Raw genomic sequence first — 22,535 nt, 5'->3', positions numbered from 1 at the left:
CTTAAGATAACGAAAAATGCATTTGACTGCTTGCCAATGCTTTGTGCCTGGGCTGTGCATGAATTTGCTCAACAAAGACACCCCAAAAGATATGTCTGGCCTCGTGTTATACAAGTAAATGAGACATCCCACAGCTTGGCTGTAAATGCCGGCCTCAAAAGGCTCTCCAATATCATGCATAGTAAGCCGTACACCTGGTTCTACGGGAGTAGAAATGGGCTTACATTCATCCATGTGAAACCTTTTTAGCAAACTTTTTATGTGCTTAGTTTGCTGCATAACAATGCCATCATCTGTATGCATAAACTGTATGCCGAGATAGTAGTGTAAAGGCCCCAAATCTGACATATCAAATTCAGCTTTCAAATCAGCTTTGAAATCTGAAATTTGTGCTTTGCTAGTACCTGTAATGAGCATGTCATCTACATACGAGATGACTATGAGAATATCGGCATCGGTTTTCTTCACATACAATGTGCTTTCAGCTGGACTATTCACATAACCTTGGCTGGTTAGATGAGCATGTATCCTATCATACCAAGCTCTTGGAGCTTGCGTTAACCCATACAATGCTTTGTGTAACCTGCATACTTTATGTTCCTCACCAGGAACTACAAAACCAATGGGCTGATTTACATATACTTCCTCCTGTAAATCCCCATTTAAGAATGCAGTTTTGATGTCCAATTAATGCACTTTCCATCCTTTATGTGCAGCCAATGCAATCACTGATCTTATTGTGGTCATTCTCGAAGTAGGAGCAAAAGTTTCTTCATAATCTGTTCCCTTTTTCTGGGAGTAGCCTTTAGCCACAAGTCTTGCTTTGTACCTGTCAATAGTACCATCAGACTTTCTTTTGACTTTGTACACCCACTTTGTTCCAATGACATGCTTGCCTTTAGGCAATTGCACAAGATCCCAAGTATTGTTCTTCATGATGATAGAAGAGATTTCAGCTTGCATAGCTTGCACCCAATGCTCATTCTCATGTGCTTCTTCATAAGAAGAAGGCTCTTCTGAATCAAAGAGACCACCCAATGCAGACTCCCCACGATGTATATTCAAAGCATGGCTGGAACTAGCCCTTGTTCTACCTGTGAGTGGAGCTGCAAGTTTGCTTTCTTGCAAAGTTTTTAGCAACCATCTTGGCATTGACTTGGCTGTGTCTATGGCTGTTTGCTCTTCCCTGACAAGATCTTCCACTTCTTCCATAGAAGGGGGCTGAATGGCTAGCTATTCCACATGTTCTACATGAAGATTTTCTTGTGTAGGGGCTGGCTGATCTGAATCCCCCCTAATTGCAATGGGTAATAGTCCATCATACATGTCCTGTATGCCTGTTTCATTACTAGTTGATTGCTGTGCTTTGTCATCAGAAGAGTCTGCTACTGCATTGCCTGCTTCTTTCCTTTTCTCTTTTGCAATCCACTTCCTACATTCACTGATGTAGTGTCCAGGCTTATGGCAGTAGTGACATTTGCCCTTGTTTTTGGGCTTGTTTGCATCCCCTTTGTCAGACTTTTCACCACCAGAAGAGGGCTGTCCATGACCAGCCTTGCTAGACTGTTGTCCCCCATGCTTAAAGCTCTTTGCTTTACCCTTATCCTTGGCTGTAAATGCCTTGTCTCCACCACGGTTGCTCGATAAGTTTGCTCTTGTTTGCTCTTCCTGCAAGAGTAAACCCACTAGCTCTTCAAAAGTGACAGAATCACCACCTCCTCTCATTGAGAGGTTGAGAGGTGTGAAAGCCCAAGTAGGAAGGTGGTAAAGAATGAAGAGTGTTGGTGACCATCTGTCTGTCTGGGATAACCTCATCAATGTTGAGCAATTGTTCTTGCAAATCTTTCACTTTGGTGAGATGATCTGCCATGGAGTCACCCTCATCCATAGAAAGAAGATCCAATTGCATCTTTAAGTAGCTAACTCTTGCCTCGTTGCGTACCTGATACATTGCTTCCAATGTGTCCCATGCAAGCTTCGATGTCTTGCAAGAACGAATGTGCGGAATAATAGTCCTTTTCACTGAAAGGGCTATCAATGACATGGCCTGTGCATCTCTAGAGTCCCATCTCTTCTGCTCTTGTGTGGGAGCAGGTTCTACATCAGGAGCTCTTTGAGCACCTCCCCTTTGAGACGTGGCTGGCTATATGGTAAGTGGGCGTGTGTCATCACCACACACGATGTCCCAAAGCCCTTTGGCTACCAGCAAATTACGGATCATGAAACTCCAAAGGGAGTAGTTAGATCCATCCAACTTGTCCTCCTGGGTGAGCACACCAAATACATCTATAGCATTTTGAGCCATGTCAACAAAATATACCTGCAAGCAAACCAAGCACCAATGTGCACTGCCAGGCAACCAAATGTCCTGTGCAAATGTTTGCCTGCAAACTGAAGCAAGTGTAAACTTGCACCAAATTGTCCAATTACACACAATGTGTATACATACGCCACAAATCACAGCTGTAATGCCCAATTACATGCTCCAATCTAAAAAGCCCCAATTTTTATGCACTCCAATTTCTTCAATGTGCATTTAATTGGCCAATTTTCACAAAAGCCCCAAATTTTTGCAGCTGAAAGAGGGTCAATTTGTTGATTTTGACCTCAATTTGGAAAACCCCCAAATTGCAAGCAAAGCAACATGTCCAATTTTTCAATTTGGCCTCAAACTGAGAAATCCCCCAAATTGCCTGAACCCTTTACCACATTCAATCGAGCAGTAAGAGCGCCGGCGGGGCTGGGCGGGGCGCGGCTCTCTGCGCAGTAAGAGCGTCGGCGGGGCTGGGCGGTGGTGGCTCTTTGCGCAGTAAGAGCGCCGGCGGGGCTCGGCGGCGGCGGAGAGCTGACGACTGTGGAAGCCAGTGGGACTGAGCGGCGGCGGCGGGCTGGGCGGCGAAAACCAGGAAACGGCTGGAACGTCAATTTTCGATGGAATTTCGCTGGCGGAACACCACAGTGAGCTGCAGGCCTTGGACTGAAGCTTTGATACCAATTGGTGGTGTTGGACTCACACTCACACACACAAACCTGCACATTAGGGTTAGGTACAGGATAGAGAAGCTCACACACAGAAATGAGAGAGAGAGAGAGAGAGAGAGAGAGAGAGAGAGAGAGAGCCAAAAGCTAGCTTGCAGGAAACGTGTGTGGAAGAGTAGGAAACGCCGTTTCGGCGTTTCTGTAGAAGGGCCACGTTTCTCACCCAAAAAAAAAACGATTAGGAAACGGCGAGTTTTTAAAAAAACGATTTTTGACCTTGGGTGTGGCCCGCAGCACATTAAAAGAAAAACGGTATAAGTGGCCCAGCCCATTAAAAGAAAAACGGGGCCACTTATAAAGTGGTCCGTTTTGTTGCAGTTTATTAAAAGCATTAAAAAAAGGGCCAACATATATATATATATATATATATATATATATATATATACTTTTTGGCTTTTTTTCTAAGGTCCATTAAAAAAAAAGACTCGCCAGCCTTTTTTTTAAGAAAAACGATTTCTCAGTCTTGTTCGAGTGTTCACTCTACTCGCCTTCATCCTCCATGGGTCCATGCAACCTCAATGAGTGCCTTGAGGATCTAGTTGAGGATGCGGGTGTACTTCCCATGTCATAAATTTGTATCTTGCAGTGTCATTGATGGCTGAAATTCAGCCCTTATGGACTCCTACTTCCCATGTAAACAAGTTGTATCTTGCACAATCATTGATTAATGAATTTCAGCCCTTATGGTCTTCTTTTCATCTACTTTGTTACATGCTTTTACATGTTTCCTCCCTTCAAAAACTATATGTAAACATGTGCTATATTTTTTCTAAATGTCTGTGTTCTTTTCAAATCTTAGCCTACCCCCGACGTTTCCTAGTAAATGGGTTTCACGTTTCCTTGCATTTACTTAGGCTTGCCGTTTCCTGAACAGAAACGTTTCCTGCAACCTAGGCCAAAAGTGTGGTATCCACAAAATGCAAGTCAACCCTTGCATGTGTGCCACATCCATATAATATAGAAGTACAAAATATTATATGTAGAGTGTCCTTTCACACTTGATATCCAAGGGGAAAAACCACATGGGAAAAAGTTCCCTTGGTTAAGCCCTGTTCACACATAGCACTACCATAGGTGAGCATATGCCTACAGGTAGTTAGAGATAGATTTACCAAGATGGCTAGGTTTCTTCCAATATGGGCTACAATTATTGACTGCTTATTTCGTAGAATAGTTATACATGCTTTATGGCTTGCGTGAAGAGATAGTCAGTGATCGCCATCCTAAGCTCACTATACGATTTTGACGAGTGGTATTTAAAACTAGGTTAATTATGTCTTCATCAGCTTCATTGCTGAGGACATCAATGGTCCTTAAGGGGGGAAGTATGTTATGTCTAGGACAGGTGCACACTTGTGTGGGGTCACGGGGCCGGACATGGGGTGCCTAGTGGGGAGATATCCCTAACGTGGGAAGAGGCTTATGAGTGGAGGCATAGTTATAAGTGATTATAGGATTAAAAGATTATAAAAGCATTGGTCTAATTATAAAGCCTAGTGGGTGAAATGAAGGCTCATAAGGTATATTTACCTAGATGAATCTAAAACATGCCCGAATTCACCTTATAAGAAAGTGCAATTTATAACCTCATGGTAGTCATCCACAAGACAATAAACCATCAACTCCATCATGCATAGTGTGGACTATATACTACGACATCCCCACTAACGTCATCAGTGCCCAATAGGTTATTACGATCATTTGGTCAGACATTGTTGAGCATGGCCCATCAGGGATGCTCACTGCACGATGACACCTATAGGGACACCAGGTCTTAGAGCGGCACGGGAGCTTCTTGAAACAGGCCTCTCGTAGAAACCAAAGTGCGGTAGACTAGCAGTCACCCTTCCACTTGTAGTCCAGATATGAAAACAAATTTGATTGGAGCTAGAGTGCCCCAAATCTGAAAATAGAACGACACCTGTTGGCCCCAAAGCTTGGCATCCCTTGCGGTATTTCTTTATTCATTTTCAAAAATATGTTAAGGCTGAGTACAACAAAACCAGCCAAGAGAATACACCTGTATGTCCAATCTGGCAGCCCACAATACCTCTTACAATAGAGGATTCAAACACACAGATCTGTGTCTCAAAGCAACACTCTGTGCTTCCCTCTGATCAGCCAAGACCATTCAGCAGGACAGCCTTGAGCATACATCTGGCATATCTCATGCACATGATTCAACAACTCAGCACAAACATACATTCACTGTTCCAATCTCTGTTTCCACCCTTTTCAATCTGCCATACCCCTCCTCTCACAAGGGACCAGATAGCACAAATCTGCAGCAGACATAAGCCAATGGAAAGAAAGACAGATGAACAAGCTCAGAGCTTACCAAGTCAGCAGGTGGTTCTGCACCCGTGTAGCAGTTCGTACCAGTCTGCACTTGACAACGACTGTCTGTACTGTTTCCCCTGCAACCACTTGGCTATCGCACCAACCAAGCTCTGGAAAAGCTCTGCCTGCAAACAACTGGGAGTGCTATACTTGTCTGTACAGACCAGAAAATCAGAACTGTACTTGTCCGTACAGTCTGTACCAGCAATCCACGTGGCATTGTACTTGCTTGTGCTGCCTGAAACCAATCTCTGTACCCGACTGTACCTGCTCAGCCAATCAGCACCGCCTGTACCAATTCTGTCCAGCGGTGCCAGCACCTGCACTGTCCAGCGCTGCCAGCTCCTGCTTTGTCCGTACAGCTGTCCGTACAACTGTACTTGCAGCAGCAGCTCTGTACCTGTGCGCAGCCTGTACCAGTAGATGTACCTGCAGCAACAACTCTGTACCTGTGCGCAGCCTATACCAGTAGATGTACCTGCAGCAGCCTGTCCGTACAGAGCTGTACGGCTGGATTGTAAGGCCTATTTTGCACAGAAATCAGCAGCAAAACCAGTCGACTTGCTTCCTTGTGCTCTCCACGCTTGCAACATGCACGTTTGTTACACGCCTCCCAAAAGCAAGAGAGAGAGTGAAGTGAGAGAGGCATGCACTCCAAAAGTGGAGTTGCCTCCTCTCCAAACTTATCCTAGGGCCCCAACTTTAATAATCATTAAAGTTCCCTAGGGGCCACTAAGGCCTAGGGGCAACCATACATAAAACATTAAAATATTAATGTTCTAGTTCCCCCCTTCACACCTGGATATGTCCACACATCCTTATCTCTATCCGGGCACCCCAAATGTGAATCATTTAATATTTTGGCTCAGCAACCACCATGCCCACACTTGTGCTGTTCCATTTTCACAAGGCCATGACATACCCCCCTCTTGAAAAATCGCAAGCGTCCTCGATTGCATTCTGGTGATACAGCAAAATATCCAAAGTGAAATATACAATATGGCAAGATCAGCGTCCCAATCTCTCCAAGCCATGCACATGTATCAACATTCACTGCAAACCAATGGCGTAGTAATAGTCCAAGTTGTATACCACTGTGAACCATACACAACCACAATATCCCATGTGACTAGTACACATATATCAAAGAAGTCCCATAAACAGATGTACTGTCAGCCATCAGTACCTTCGGGTGAGATAAAACTGCACCAAGCGACCTCTAGATGTCATCTGAGCCTGTCTATATCAAGGGAGTAGAGGTGCTACCCCCCTCTTGAGCATCAGGTAATGCTCCAGACCCATGCTCTGCTGAACCTGAATGAGCCATAACAAGAGTCGGCTCTAACTCAAAGGCACCGAGATAAAGCTGCAAAACCTGAGGTGAATCTGTTAAGTCACCTTCCTCCATCCACTTCGCATCCATCGGTGAATAGTTCTTGAACTTCACAAGATAGCGACGGGAAACTTTACCTCGTACCTTTCTTTCCTTATGTGCCAGTATCTGCTCTGGAATCAGAACCTCATCAAGTTCCTCAACTTCCGGCCGAGCCTCATCTGATACATCCTCCGGCACATCCCCACGAAAAGGTCTAAGGAGACTCACGTGAAAAGCATCGTAAATCCTCCAGTGATCTGGTAGCTTCAAACGATAGGCCACCTCACCAATCTTTTCCAATACCTGAAAAGGCCCATAATAATGCATGCTCAACTTAGGGAATAAGCGCTCTTTACCCTTCATCTTCTTGAGTCTAGCCTTTTCAAAGCGCAAAAGAACCCAATCACCCAATGCAAACTCTAATGCACGTCTGTGACGGTCTCCGGCTTTCTTTTGTTTCTGCTGAGTTTTCTGGAGTGCCAACTTAACTCTCTGATAAGCTTCATCCATACTCTCCACATACTGATCAGCTTCAAAGATCTTATCCTTTGTATGCAAAATGGGTGGAACCTTCTTCCCTCCTTCCACAATCTCAAAAGGCGCCTTGCCTGTCGAGGTATGAACAGTGTTGTTATATGCAAACTCCACCAAAGGAAGATACTTTTCCCATTGTTGCTTGTGCTCTGACACATAACACTTGAGAAGATCCAACACTGTAGAGTTAGCCTCTTCTGACTGACCATCTGTTTGTGGATGAAATGACGATGAAAACTTGAGAGTTGTACCCATGTTGTCAAACAACCCTCTCCAGAACAAACTCGTCATCCGTGGATCACGGTCACTAATGATAGACGTAGGCAAGCCATGATATTTGAAGATGTTCGCCATGAACAACTTCACCATATGATCCACTGTTATCGTCTTACGCACGGGAATGAAATGAGCCTGCTTACTGAACCTGCATATGATAGTCCAAATACCATCATTACCCGTTTGTGTCCGTGGAAGATCAAATATAAAATCCATGGCAATGCTCTCCCAAGGTCTATCTGGAATAGGTAAAGGCTGTAATAACCCTGGTGTCTTTTGACGGTCAAACTTTACCTTCTGACATATGATGCATTGCCTCACAAAGGCATCAACATCTCTTCTCAAGGTTGGCCAATAAAAGAAAGTCTCCACTGCTTTTACCGTGGCGTGAATACCTGTATGACCTGCATACGGTGGAGCATGACTTTCAATCATAACCTTGAGACGCAATGGCCTGCATCAATAAAAACCCATCTCTGAGAGTATAGTGCTCATGCCGCTGACTCTCAGACATCTGATCATACAACCTTTCAAAGTCCTCATCATGGGCATACTGCTCTTTCATTTCATCAAGCTCATGATGATAAGCAAGTGAAACTGCGGAGACCTGTGGCTTTCGTGACAAAGCATCTGCCACTACATTCTTTTTGCCTTCCACATGCACAATCTGGAAGTGAAACATAGACAAAAGTTTGCCCAATGCATATGCTTCTCTGAAAGCTTAGTTTGCGTGAGGAAATAACGCAAGGTCTGATGATCTGTCTCTGCACAGTGAAATCAGCCCTAAGCAAGTAATGTTTCCATGTAGAAAGAGCGTGAATTACAGCCAACATCTCTTTCTCATAAACCTGTAAATGCTTCTCGGCATCTTGCAATATTCTACTCTCATAGGCTATCACATGTCCCTCTTGCATGAGAACTGCCCCAATGCTACTTCCACATGCATCACACTGGACAACAAAAGCCTTTCGGAGGTCCGGTAACACCAATACTGGATCCGAAGTAAGCTTTTCTTTGAGCTTTTTGAATGCTGTAATTTCCTGATCAGCCCATCTAAACGGAGTTGCCTTTTTTGTCAAGGCATGAAGGGGCAAAGCAATTTCAGTAAAATACCGTATGTACCGCCTGTAATAGGAACACAATCCTAGAAAACTGCATACATCATGCACGGTCCTCAAATCTGGCCAATTAAGAATTGCTTCCACCTTCGCTGGATCCATACGGACTCCATGCTTAGACACAATATGCCCCAAGAAGTGTATCTCTTGCAAGAAAAACTCACTCTTCTTGCCATTAACAACCAGCTTATGGTTCCTGAGTTCTGCAAACACAATGGCCAAATGCCTTCTATGCTCTTCCTCAGTTTGTGAATGCACAATCATATCATCAAAGAATGTGCCCACAAACGCTCTACGAGGCCTGAAAATCCTGTCCATCATTTTGTTAAATGTGGCAGGTGCATTTGTCAAACCAAAGGGCATAACCAAGAACTCGTATAACCCAAACGTGGTTCGAAATGTTGTCTTATGCACATCCTCGGGTGTAATACGTATCTGATGATACTCGCTTTTCAAGTCAATGCGACTAAAGACTGTGGAACCCTGTAAGCGGTCCAAAATGTCATCGATTCTCGGTATGGGGAATTGATTCTTGATGGTATTCTTGTTTAGCGCCCTGTAGTCAATACACCTGCGCCAAGAACCATCCTTCTTTTGCACTAAGAGTACAGGTGAGCAAAAGGGTGATGAACTAGGCTGTATCAACCCTTTATTCAAAAGCTCCTACACCTGACTCATAATTTCTTCCTGTTGGGCTGCACTAACACGGTACGGCGGTCTATTTGGTGGAGTACTACCAGGAATTAGATCAATGGCGTGATCTTCTGGCCTCTCAGAAGGAAGTTCTCCTGGCAATGACTTGGAAAAACAATCTTGGAACCCACATAAGAAATCAGTCTTGTCCTTATCTAACATAGACAAATTAGACTTAGACTCATCATCTTGTGCATCCTTTACATAAATCAAGTACGCAGAAAGATGCTTTTTCATTACTGATGAAATTGCCGAAGCGGATACAATAGGAACAGATTCCCCTTTAAGTTTTACATCCAATACATGTTCTTTCTCTCTATGAGTCAGAGTGATTTTCCTATTGTAAGTGTCCACCACCGCATGTACTCTGTGGCACCATGGCATACCCAACAAAACATCACAGCCATCAAGTGGCATGATGAAGAACTCTTCGCTGTCCACATAACCCTGCAAATGAAGCCGGAGCTTCCCAATGATAGGAGTAACGGGTTCTGCATACCCTGGACAAGCCATGTTAGCCTCATATAACGGCCCCATCTCCTCTGCACGAATCCCCAATTGGCCAGCCAAATCTGGTGAAATGAAGTTGGCTCTAGCACCTGTGTCAAAGAATATCAAGGCATTCTGATCTCTCACTTTGCCCCATGCCCTGCACAACTCTGTCTCTTCACCACCTTGTTGTTCCCCCACAAGATCAGGAACTAACCCTGCAGAAGGTTTTGGTTTCTTTGACTTGGGCTCTCCTTTATTGTCAGAGTCCTTTTGGGACTTTCTCTTGGGACAATTAAATGACATATGTCCCTCTTCAGTACAGTAAAAACATTTCCGAGCATCTCTCAAAGCCTGTCTCTCCTCAGAAGTTCTCTTGGGCATTGGCAACTTCTTATACCGCGTCTCTGAAGACCCTTTAGCATCACGAGAAGCATGCCCAGATTTTTCAGCTTTCTTGCTCGAGTTCTTACTTCTTTTAAACCCAGATGATCCTCCAGTGAGTAACGCATTAGCCGTCATAGCATTCCCTATCATCTGTGACATGTTCGTTACTCGAGTCTTGATACAATAATCACGCACCTCTTTGGGCAGCCCACAACAATACTTCTCTACCTGCTCAGACAGAGGCACTGCACGATAAGAAGTCACTGGGAGTAAAGCTTCCCAAAACTTCTTGTTATAATCTTCCAAATTGTCACATTTTGAAGCATCCAACTTGTGCCATGCAGTCATAACATCCACCTCAAATGTGGATGTGAGCCATACGGAAGAGAAAACCTGTTTAAATTGTACCCAAGTAGTGGGTGCTATGCCCTGCAGAAGAAGAGTAGACCACCACTGCAAAGCATTGCCTTTGAGGAAAGTGGCAGCTTTCCTCACCTTAGAGGACTCCGTGTAATTCCCACCAGAAAAAGCAGCATCAAACTGCTGTAAAAAGGTAAGTGCTTTTAATTTATCTCTGGCTCCACTGAATGTATCAAACTTCACAGCAGCTCCCCCTTCCTTAGAATCCTTCGCCTTTCCCATAGGCGTTAGATTATCGTATGGAAGTGGCTTTGCAAGATTGCTGCCCCCAACATTCATGCCCATCATAGGGTCAACATTACCCATTCCCACACCTGGCATGCCATACATTCCAGCCATATTTCCAAACATACCATTATGCATACCTGGCTGCATACCACCATACATATTTGCTTGCATTCTTGGTTGCATGCTCCCAAACATATTTCCTTGCATACCGGACTGCATACCACCATACATATTCCCCTGCATACCAGGCTGAAAATTAGCTCCAAAAGGCCTTGGCATACCCATGCCTCCCTGAGGATAACCCCCAGTCATAGATTGGAACACCGAGCCACCACCAAAATAACCTGGATGCATAGTCTGCTGAGGAATAGATGGCTGTCCAAAGAAGGAACTCTGAGAGTTAGCACCATAAGCATGCTGCATGTTCAGAAACTGTCCAAAAGATGGATCCTGTGGGATGGCACCACTATGACCCTGAGGAAGGTTTTTAGAACGCACCTTCTTCTTCTTCTTTTCGGGCTCTGTACGGGATCTCATAAAATCAGCAACTTCTCACTCTGTGTGAGCTGCATAAACACATCCATAACACTAGCCAAACGATCTTTAAACCAAGCATCATCATCCTCTTTACCAAGTACATCTTCTCGCTGTGTTACATCCTCATAATGCTCATCATCTGCAGCCTGTTCTCGTGCAAAAATATCCTCAGATACATTCCTCTCAGGAGAGGTATCTTGCTCTTCCTCTTCATGATAAAAGTACTCATCTTTTGTATCAGACATGGTTGCTGAATTTTTTTCAGCGATGACTTTCCTCGAGTCAACCACGAGCTCACCCCCTTAAGAAAGTTCATGATTGGTCCCGGCGACGGAACCTTGAAACCGGCCTCTGGTAGAAACCAAAGTGCGGTAGACTAACAGTCACCCTTCCACTTGTAGTCCAGATATGAAAACAAATTTGATTGGAGCTAGAGTGCCCCAAATCTGAAAATAGAACGACACCTGTTGGCCCCAAAGCTTGGCGCCCCTTGCGATATTTCTTTATTCATTTTCAAAAATATGTTAAGGCTGAGTACAACAAAACCAGCCAAGAGAATACACCTGTATGTCCAATCTGGCAGCCCACAATACCTCTTAGCACAGAGGATTCACACACACAGATCTGTGTCTCAAAGCAACACTCTGTGCTTCCCTGTGATCAGCCAAGACCATTCAGCAGGACAGCCTTGAGCATACATCTGGCATATCTCATGCACATGATTCAACAACTCAGCACAAACATACATTCACTGTCCCAATCTCTGTTTCCACCCTTTTCAATCTGCCATACCCCTCCTCTCACAAGGGACCAGATAGCACAAATCTGCAGCAGACATAAGCCAATGGAAAGAAAGACAGATGAACAAGCTCAGAGCTTACCAAGTCAGCAGGTGGTTCTGCACCCGTGGAGCAGTTCGTACCAGTCTGCACTTGACAACGATTGTCTGTACTGTTTCCCCTGCAACCACTTGGCTATCGCACCAACCAAGCTCTGGAAAAGCTCTGCCTGCAAACAACTGGGAGTGCTATACTTGTCTGTACAGACCAGAAAATCAGAACTGTACTTGCCCGTACAGTCTGTACCAGCAGTCCACGTGGCACTGTACCTGCATGCGCTGCCTGAAACCAGTCTCTGTACCCGATTGTACCTGCTCAGCCAGTCAGCGCCGCCTGTACCAATTCTGTCCAGCGCCGCCAGCACCTGCACTGTCCAACGCCGCCAGCTCCTGCTCTGTCCAGCGCCACCAGCTCCTGCTCTGTCCGTACAGCTATCCGTACAACTGTACCTGCAGCAGCATCTCTGTACTTGTGCGCAGCCTGTACCAGTAGATGTACCTGCAGCAACAACTCTGTACCTGTGCGTAGCCTGTACCAGTAGTGTACCTGCAGCAGCCTGTCCGTACAGAGCTGTACCGCTGGATTGTACGGCCTGTTTTGCACAGAAATCAGCAGCAAAACCAATCGACTTGCTTGCTTCTGCTCTCCACGCTTGCAACATGCACGTTTGTTACACGCCTCCCAAAAGCAAGAGAGAGAGTGAAGTGAGAGAGGCATGCACTCCAAAAGTGGAGTTGCCTCCTCTCCAAACTTATCCTAGGGCCCCAACTTTAATAATCATTAAAGTTCCCTAGGGGCCACTAAGGCCTAGGGGCAACCATACATAAAACATTAAAATATTAATGTTCTAGTTCCCCCCTTCACACCTGGATATGTCCACACATCATTATCTCTGTCCGGGCACCCCAAATGTGAATCATTTAATATTTTGGCTCAGCAACCACCATGCCCACACTTGTGCTGTTCCATTTTCACAGGGCCATGACACTTCTCCAAGGATGTAGCTATGGCTTCCAACTCGAGGGTGAGTCCGAAGGACTCTATGACTTGGAGGTGAGCCTTAAGCCTCGTGCTGTGGTTCCATGTCAGAAAGTTCCAGGGCTTGGTCGTGGAGGACCTTTCAATAGAAGTTTCTTTTTTGCAAAAAAGGAAATTGTTCTATTTTTTAGGACTAGCAAAATCGAAACCCTTAAATTTTCTGGATTTCCTAAATTCTAGGCAGCCTCTTGAGTTGGACTGAAAGGTCTTTTAGTGCATGTTCCAAATGCACACTCAATACATGCAAAAGTATGATGGGACATTAAACAAGGTTACCTACGACCACCCTATGAGAGCTTCCATCTATACTTAAGCTAATGGTATTGGTTCATGACACCACCCTGCGTTTCAAATGCACACTCAATATATGCAGAAGTATGATGCGGCATCAAACAAGGTATTCTACAACGACCCTATACTTAATCTAATGGTATTGGGTCATGACAGTTCCATCCAGATTGTGTTAATGAACGGCTTGCAAGCCTAGAAGGCAAGATCGTAGGGCAATACTGCAAGGTCCCACAGTTTACTCCGGTTTGGAATGTCAACACCCAAGAAAAGAGGCTAATTTAATTGTGCCTTGGAGCAGCTTCAAATGGAATATTACAATGATCATCGGAGACTCTGCGAGTAATGTTACCCTGCTTGTTACGAAAAAGCTAGCAGGACCCTTGTATGTTTTTCATATTTTCATTAATACAGAAGTCCCATGGTAAAAGCCGTGTATGGAGATGTCTTATTTTAACCATGCACGCTTTTCATATTTTCCTAATTGACCTATACATGTTTATTGTTATCCATATAGCATCAATATATGTTTCTGGTATTACATAAAAGGCAGCTTCTATACTTATTTGTATCAGCAATTTCTTGTTATCGTTTCAGACATGGAAAGAGCAATTTTGAGAGAGATAGAATCCCGCGTAGTAACCTCAAGTGCATCCCTGATTGAAATGGCAGGCATTGCTGCAGAACTTGACTGGTAACTTCAAATAGTGCATAGCATTTGAAGACTAGAGTGGATCTCATGTATTTATGTGCAGGTTGCTTTTAAGGGTAAACATAGACAGATCTCATTCAAAAAAGTCCTTGAAATTCTGATGATGAAATATCATGGACTATGTAGCCTACTTGCATTTACATCGATCGCTAGAGAGTGCAAGTATGTGCGGCCAACCTTGAGTGAACGGAATGTATTGCACATCAAGAATGGAAGGTAATCGAATTCGCAATGCAAATACGGGAAGTGCTTTGTTAAGTGTTGCAGAACATTTTTGGTGGGTAATTTTTGTAACTAGTGTCTGTAGGCACCCTTTGCAAGAGCTCATACTGGACACATTTGTGCCAAACGACACTGAATCTTTCCATAAAGGTGAAGTGACCAAGTTTTTGGGTGTTTAGAAAGTCCCATTTTTGGTTTTAATTTTTCTAACGGCATACTTTGTCTGCAATCAGGGCACATAAACATCATAACTGGTCCAAATTATTCTGGGAAAAGTGTGTATGTGAAACAGGTATCTCTAAATCTTTACTATATGTGGAGAGTTCATGGCCCCCGATCACATGGTAACTCTGGATAGAGCACCCTTTTATGTGAAGCAAGTAAGAAAATACAAGTCCTGCGTTCACACAAATAGCAAGATCTTCCACAAGAGAAAAAAACCTAATGCAAAAGAGTTATATTGAATTGTTGTTGCAAATTGAATTACAAACTGATGGCGTCTTCCCACCCATGCGCTTTGGCAAGGAGCTTTGATAGTGATCTAGTTAGACTCTGAGATGCAATGTCATGCACTAGAAAAGGCGCACAACGCAATGAAGATAGATCTCAACTGATGATCTCAAGATGGCTGAGGAGGCTGCCGAACTCATCTATATATAGTACCTAGGGTTGGCCGTATGGTAGGTTGGCCTATGTCGGCCACCTACTACTGGTTCTGATGGACCAAACCAACTGCATCACCGAACCGGGGTAACATGACTAAACTCTAGACCATTGGTCTTGATGCAGCCTGGAGGGCCATCCAAGATCATCTTGCCGTCCATTTGGGCTCTGCAGCCCAAGGACAACGTGTCACTAGGATGATCTCCTCTATTCCATCTGGCCACCTAACTCGGTAGTGTCAAGTGTTCAAGCACGCTCAAACACAAAGTGAGGAGAACACCGTGTTCTTTGCAATTGCCATGCACCTTTGATTTCCATTTGGAGGGCAGTGAGGGAGGTGGCATGATGCTATTCGGTAGTGGATGCGGCCTGATCATGAGCTCTCTGCAAGCGTCACCAGTACTGGGAGAAGCGTAAGTAGTAGTTTGTGAGGTACTCTGAGTGGGTCCTGATATCTCATCCAAGGCCCAAACCAAGGTCCTGAGTGGGTCCTGATATCTAGAGATATCTCATCCAAGGCCCAAACCAAGCATCGAGCACAAGTTGGCCAAGGAAGATGCAGAGTACCGGGAAGCCGAGTGAAGGGAAGAATGTCCCAGAATGGGTTGGGACTTGCATCGGTGATGAACGAAGATGCACTCCAGCAACAACCACGAGATGGGGATCTTGGTCAGGAAGGAGGGGAGGCGGGCTGATTAGAGAGAGTGCGAGAGAGGGGATGAACAAAATGAGGACTCGCAGACATTTGAGAGGCCATGGGTGGGCTGGATGTGGTAAGCGGTGCAGCGGTGGAGGGCGGCTCAAAGGTGGAAGTGGGTGGTGTGGCGGTGGGGTTGGGCAAGGGAGGGATGGAAGATCTACTGGTGGGTGAGATGGAAGATCTAGTGGACTGTGGTGGGGGTGGAATGAAGGAAGTGGAGGTGGAGCAGGAATGTAGTGGTGGACAAGCGAGAAAGTTGGAGGGGGGCATCGGGCTGGAAAGCCAAGAATCAAAGGCAGTGGAGGTGGTATCGGAAGTGGAGAATTCACCAAAGGTGACAGTAGGAGTTACTACGATAGAATGGCACGGCATATGGGCGGCGGGGGGTGATGGTCCAGCTGTGTTGGATGGAGGATGGGACTGGAGATACGAAAGCGGAGTTGGATTATAAAAAAAGGAAAGTTGCGGAGGACAGATGCCATCGTCGGGGGTGATCTCTGGAGACAGAGAAGCAAGGTTAGTGAGATCCAAGGTGGAGAGGTCGGTGGGGGTGAAGAGGGTAGGAGGGAGGGCCACGACAGAGAGGATGGCTCTTGGAGATAGATAAGAAACTGTAGTGATTGGAGCTGGGAGAGGGAGCTATCTGAGGAGGAGTGGACAACTGGGAGGAAGATGCTGAATGGGTGGTGGATGCTTGGGCATAGGGTGGATCATCTTCAGCGGAGCGAGAGGGAGAGGCGGAAGTTGAGGAGGATATAGGGGAGCCAGGCCCATAGAAAGCACGAGTGGCCGGGGGGATTCTGCTGCGTGTGGCCATCAAAGGCGGTGTGTCCGTGGTAGTGGCAGCACCTAGGGAAGCAAGGGAGGAGAGGCGACCCAGGGAGGCTGAAGATGAAGGGGCAATTGTGGGAGCCGGAATGGTGGTTGTGGGAGCCATGTCGAGGGAGAACACCGATCACAATGGCTAGGTGTGCCGAGCCGCGGGATGAAGGCGAATGCCAAAGTGGGATGGAGAGGAGATAGAAGGCGAGGATTGATGGCGATGAAGGCTGAAGGTGTTGATGGGGGCTGTTTGATATGAGTAGAGGAAGTGGAGCAGTGATTGTGATGATGGAAGGAGGCAGTCCGATCAGTGAGGCAACGATAGGAGGCAAAGGACGATGGTGCTGTTGGTGGTTAGGTGAGGGTGTAAGGCTATGGTGAGTATGGCGACAAAGGAGGGGGTATGTGGAAAGTTGATGGCGACGACGACGTTGGCTGAATCTGATGGAGATGGTGGTAGTTGTTGGTCACGCTCAAGGAGTGCTGATGGCGAGGCTATGATGGCGATGATGAACACATAGTATGAAGTTGGTATGCTGAGGGCATGGTGATGATGAGCACGCGGTATGAAGTGGGTATGCTGAGGGCAACAAGAGTATGGCAATGGCGAAGGATGAAGAGACTGGCAATGCCCACATGTGGTGGGGTAGAAGAACAAGCAGTGTGTGGCGGCCGTTGGAGTAGGTACATGTTAAGCTGTTTCGGAGGTTGCGTGTGGCAAAGAGGAGGAGAGTTGACGAGGAGAGAGAGTGGCACTTTTTGTCAAAGACAGAGAGTGGATGTGTCGAAAGGGGGCGCTTGTGCAATGAAGAGAGAGTTGTCATAGAGAGAGAGTGGAGAGCATATAGGTTGAGCAGAGACGGAACAGTGCGATATGCCCCAGAGTGTGCCAGTACGTCAAAGTGCACAAACCCGTTCCAAAGTGACTCCTCGGGGATGGGACAGGGCGGAGCTGAGGTATCCTGTGGTGATAGTTGTCATGTACGAAACTAGACGAAGGTACGAAAAAACGGTACTAGTACGGGACTTTTTATTTTGGGAAAAAAAGTACACATTTAGAGATGCAAAGTCGAGAGAAGGTGGCAAGGTAGAAAGCTCCCATTGCCCAAATGGCCATAAAAAACAGTAAAAGAAAACAAGCAGAAAAAAAATGGGCATTAAAAAGTCACAAAAAAAACAGCCACTAAAAAAAAACAGGTTCGCATTAGTTTTACTTGCATAGTTTCGTACCGTACCGTATTTTACGTACCTCATGAGGAGGACGAGTTTCACAGACAACTATGCCCATGGTGGACCACCCGTGGGGTCCTCCATGCCAATATCCTCTCTTTGGGCCCGGAAGAAATTGGTGATGGTCAGTTGGCGAGGAAGGAGGGGTGGTGGTTGTGGCCGACACTCTGTTAGGAGTGTATCTCTGTGTCTGCAAAGCTCCAGTAGGAAGAGTCCCATGCAGGCTGATCTTGGAAGTCCATAATCTTGGATAATGGGCCAAAGCCCTCAAGGAAGAGACAGTGGTACCTCTCACGGATCTCACAGTAGTGACAGGTATGGTGCTCCTCTGTCTCAACCCCTATGTGGCATAATCTATAGATCCTCTCCTCCCGAGGTCTCCATATGAGCTCTTCATCTCTGAATATGCATTCTGCCGGCCCTATCTCCACCCATAGGTGGTAGGGAGGATACCTGTAGCTGGCCAATCATGATCTGCATGGTATGTGACATCCTGTGAATACCCAAGTAGCTAGTTGCTAGATGAAGCCATCGTCTGTGAGCCTAGGAAATGATCTCTATAGAAGTGCATCTTCAATGGGCGCTCTGAAGGTGCAATCCATGTGCTGTGTATGTGGAGGTTAAGGAGGTTGAACCAGATAGTCCGATTGACATCCTCATGGGAGAGCTGGAGGAAAGGGGAGTCCAGGATGTACTGAAGAGTTTGGATGTGGTCAACCTTGAGCCTGTGTCATAAGAACTAGGTGGAAACTCGGGCGTACTATGCTCCAATGTCACCTTCTCGTGCAGAGCTGTCGTGAGGACTCCATGGCAAGCCTCTGGTAAATGTGGGGGCTCATTGTGTTGATGTGGTGGAGGTAGGTGACTGTCTGGAAAAATGTGTCTACCATCGAGGCTGCAGCAAACTCTGCCTGAATGATCACATGTGGGACCGATGGTGTGCTGCGAATCATGAGAGAGAACATCTTGACCTGGGCCTCTCCACACGCTGCAAATCCCGGTCTGATAGATCTGGTCCCTACAAAGGTGATCCATACATCAAGGCTGGTGTGATGAGGGTATTGAAGAGCCAATCCTTTGTCCTGGGCTCCTGGAAATGGGCCTAGAAGCATTGTCACTCTTTGGGCCAAAGCTGCATATCCCCGTGTCACTCAGAGGGAGGCTACATTGGGGGGAAGGGGGAAAGCCATACTAAGGACTTTTACTGCCAAACAAGTGTAGAGTCTCCTTAAGTGAAAGAGGGGGCTCGTTCTTCGATTACGCAAGAATTCGATTACGCAAGAAGGGCCAAGGCTGCTTGGTGCTATTGCATCTTATCTGAATCACTTACTCGACGCTCCTAGCGGCCTTATAGGGTGTGAATGAGGTTTGTCAAATAACAGCAGATGGTCCCTGTGGATGGGGTGACGGAAGTCTTGATACTATTGCTGCATCTGGTTCACCAAATGGGTCAGGTGGCGATGTTGTTAATGAGCTGATTCATAAAGGTCTCGCACATCCAAGGAGGCATCAGGATTAAAGAGACAGGAATGATTGATATCGAAAAATGGGTGAGTTGGAGTGCAAGCTTGTGTTGTCCTCCTAGAGTAAAGGCGACCCCACCTCCTTGCACCAAGCAATTGACCCCAAACTGATATACCAGAGAGTGCTGGGATTTGAGGTGAACAAGTGAAGAATCCTCTACCAGACTCACTGCACCTTTGGATAATCCGAAAAGCAATGTAGTTGTCCCCTGGATATCACCACATCAGCTGTAAGTAGTTGGTCAACCCGAAATGGTAGTCTACTACGTGCCCACCACGAGGCTCCTATGCGCTATCAACGAAAGGAAGAGGCTGATCTCTCTCAAATCCTGTGTCAAAAATCTATGAGGAGCAGGGACAGAGACCCCAAGCTTGCATTTTTTTTCCAAAAAGTATGAATAGACCATACAAAATCACAATTGGAAGCCAGAACAAAACAAGACCTCAACCAATATGGGGCTCAAGGGTGCCAAAAGAGTCCTTCGGGGGGGTCGTTGAGAAAAAGATCCCTTGATCCCACTTCCTCATGAAAACAGTGCACTTTGCATGTGCAGATTTAGATGGTCCCTGTATACGATCCCATCTAGCCATAAGAGAATAATATTTCCCCATATAGTACAAATGCACTGAGTGTTGTATATCTGAGTGCCCTCGATAGCCTCTATGCATTTTGCCCTCCAAATCTGCCAGGCTGTGATATTGGCAATGAGCTCCCAAGTAGTATCAATGTTCTACAGAGGAAAAGAAGTGGGAGATCTGGCTCCTCTTGTATAAGTGCCAAAGTCTGTGCCAAAATATCTTTTGAATCAATGGGGTGATGTCATAGATCTCGCAGTGCGGCCCAAGTGTAGGAGTCCTCTGAATCTAACCAAGTAGGAGCAGCCTAGCATTATGGATAGTGTAGCTGAAAAAAGGCTTACTCTTCATAGGATTGGCTGCATCAATCCACTCCCACTCACGAGGATCCCAATGAAGATATCTGATAGGACATCCACCATATACCCATAAGCACCAAGACCAATGGGTCACAATATCAGGTGGAGGGTCAACATGCCATTGCTTTCCTGAGCGGCTAACTACTCTCACTGGATGAAGGGCAGTGCCAAGAATAAGCTCTTGTGTGTCAAATGTCAACAATCTTCATCTTGGCTGGATAGAATAAAAAACATGATCTCCCTCCTCATCCCGATTCAACAAGGCTAACACCTGTAATTGCACTCCTATTCGATAGAAAACTCCCAATGCCCACCCACCTAGGATGATGTTGATCGTGAATTGTGCCAATAATCCACTCATCGGGTATAGCTTCATCCATAGTTGCTAGGAAACGCATTTCCTTTAGGGTAGGAAACTTGGAAACGTTTCTGAAACGTTTCCTTTTAGGAAACGCGTTTCTGTCATGCATTTTTTTTAACTTGTTTTTTTTGCTGCAAATCCAACGTGTGAAAATTGAGACTATTATGATAAAGACGTTACTCTCTTTGTAAATTGTTACAACTAACATGTAAGCTTTAAATTGATGTTTCCATATATTCTATGCAGTGAGTGTTATTTTTACATATTTTATACAGTATATATTTGAAATTTTGTACATGCAAAAACTTGTAGGTAGGAAACTTGTAGGAAACTTTGGGTTGATTTTACGAAAACCATTTGAAATGCCTTTGAAACTTTTAGGAAACCCATTTCAAACAACCCCCTAACTAGTATGGCTACATCAATTTGATCGATCTGTCTAAGACTCCCTCTGAGGTGAATGGTATACTTTTAAAAGTTTTCGAGAGACCCCAAGCTTTCTAGTAGGTAGTAGTAGTATGAGTATCATTGATTTCTTGAAGTAGAATGTTGCGGCCCATTTTGGCCAAACATTATGGAAGGGTTCAACACATACCTTGATCTAAAAGGTGGAGAGATTGAGCTTCAATAACAAGCGTATAAAATTCTTACAAAAACATGATGTAGGAAAAAGTTACGTGAAGCTTGTATGAGAGTTCTTTTTACAAGCATATATTAAATGCTTTAGTTTTCCTCGCCCTCATAATCTCTTTTTGGTGAAGTCTGTTTATATTTATGTTACAGTAAGCAGTCCCCAAAAAGAGGACATGTAGCTACAACATCAAAAGATAGCAATGTATGACAAGTATGCAAGGTAATCCAAATCACGGGCATGCAGACAGTCGAAGAACGATTGTCGTAGAGACGCCCGGAAGAAGTGGTATTTAGCTAGAGGCGAAGCACCAAATACTCTATGGTTTCTGTCTTTCCACAGAGTCCAAAGAGCCCATAAGTGAACCCAAGTGAAAAAAAGATCATACCCTTGCCTAGCAGGGAGAACTCCAAATAGCCAGTAAAGCTTGCCGAAGGAAGCACTGCGGAAGCATGAGTGCAGAAGCTGCCGAAGAAACTGTAGGAAATCACGAGTCTCAGGGCAATGCCAGAAGAGATGGGCCATGGACTCCCGCAAGGCCATACATATGTGACAAGTTGATGGACCAATGTGTCTGTGTGCCAAAACTTGTCCAACTGGGAAAACCCCAAACATGACTCGCCATAAGAAAACTCGTCGGGGCGAAGCGGCAGTTTGCAAGCCCAGAGATGCCGCAATCTTCTTTGCCACCAACATGCATCATGAGTCATAGACCAAATGCGATTTGCATGATCTGAAATCCAAGGGGGTGGCAGCAAAGGAGTTCCTTGAAACGTGTGCCACAAAACGAGAAGTTGGTACAACGATAGGACGGATTTTTTGGGGAAAAAACGTGTTTAATACAACGAAATGTTTCCAAACGTTTCGGTCTATTTCGTTCGGTCTGAAACGCATTTCGATTCTACTATGGTCATATATGACCCCGAGCCGATGCTTGGTGCATGGGCAATGACTTCAAGATAGATGCTTGGTGCATGGGCAGTGGAGGTAGCAAGGACAAATACTTGGAGTAAGAGAACGTCCTACTAAGTATACTTGGGCATCCTGTCTGTGAAATGCTTTGGCAATGTCCACTTGGAGTAAGAGAACGTCTTGCTGAGTATACTTAGTATATTCTATCCCAACATAAGCATTG

At 45.4% G+C, this 22,535-nt stretch overlaps 1 protein-coding gene across 3 annotated transcripts in view; it reads left to right on the top strand.

Moving 5' to 3' along the window:
* The window catches only part of MSH5 (MUTS-homolog 5), a 164,998-nt gene that overhangs the window by 106,214 nt on the left and 36,249 nt on the right, over positions 1-22,535 (top strand). For all 3 annotated transcript variants that reach the window (XM_086802993.1, XM_086802985.1, XM_086802975.1), the window contains 4 exons: positions 14,199-14,295; positions 14,440-14,529; positions 14,621-14,685; positions 14,769-14,827. In XM_086802993.1, coding sequence (XP_086659119.1) covers positions 14,199-14,295; positions 14,440-14,529; positions 14,621-14,685; positions 14,769-14,827 — 311 coding nt within the window. The remainder of the gene's footprint in view (positions 1-14,198; positions 14,296-14,439; positions 14,530-14,620; positions 14,686-14,768; positions 14,828-22,535) is intronic.

Source organism: Cibotium barometz, chromosome 1 (assembly GCF_041138505.1).
Source record: "Cibotium barometz isolate CiBa-2024 chromosome 1, ASM4113850v1, whole genome shotgun sequence".
NCBI lineage: Eukaryota > Viridiplantae > Streptophyta > Polypodiopsida > Cyatheales > Cibotiaceae > Cibotium > Cibotium barometz.
Note: the sequence above shows the minus strand (reverse complement) of the source record. Positions and strands in the feature narration are given on the sequence as shown.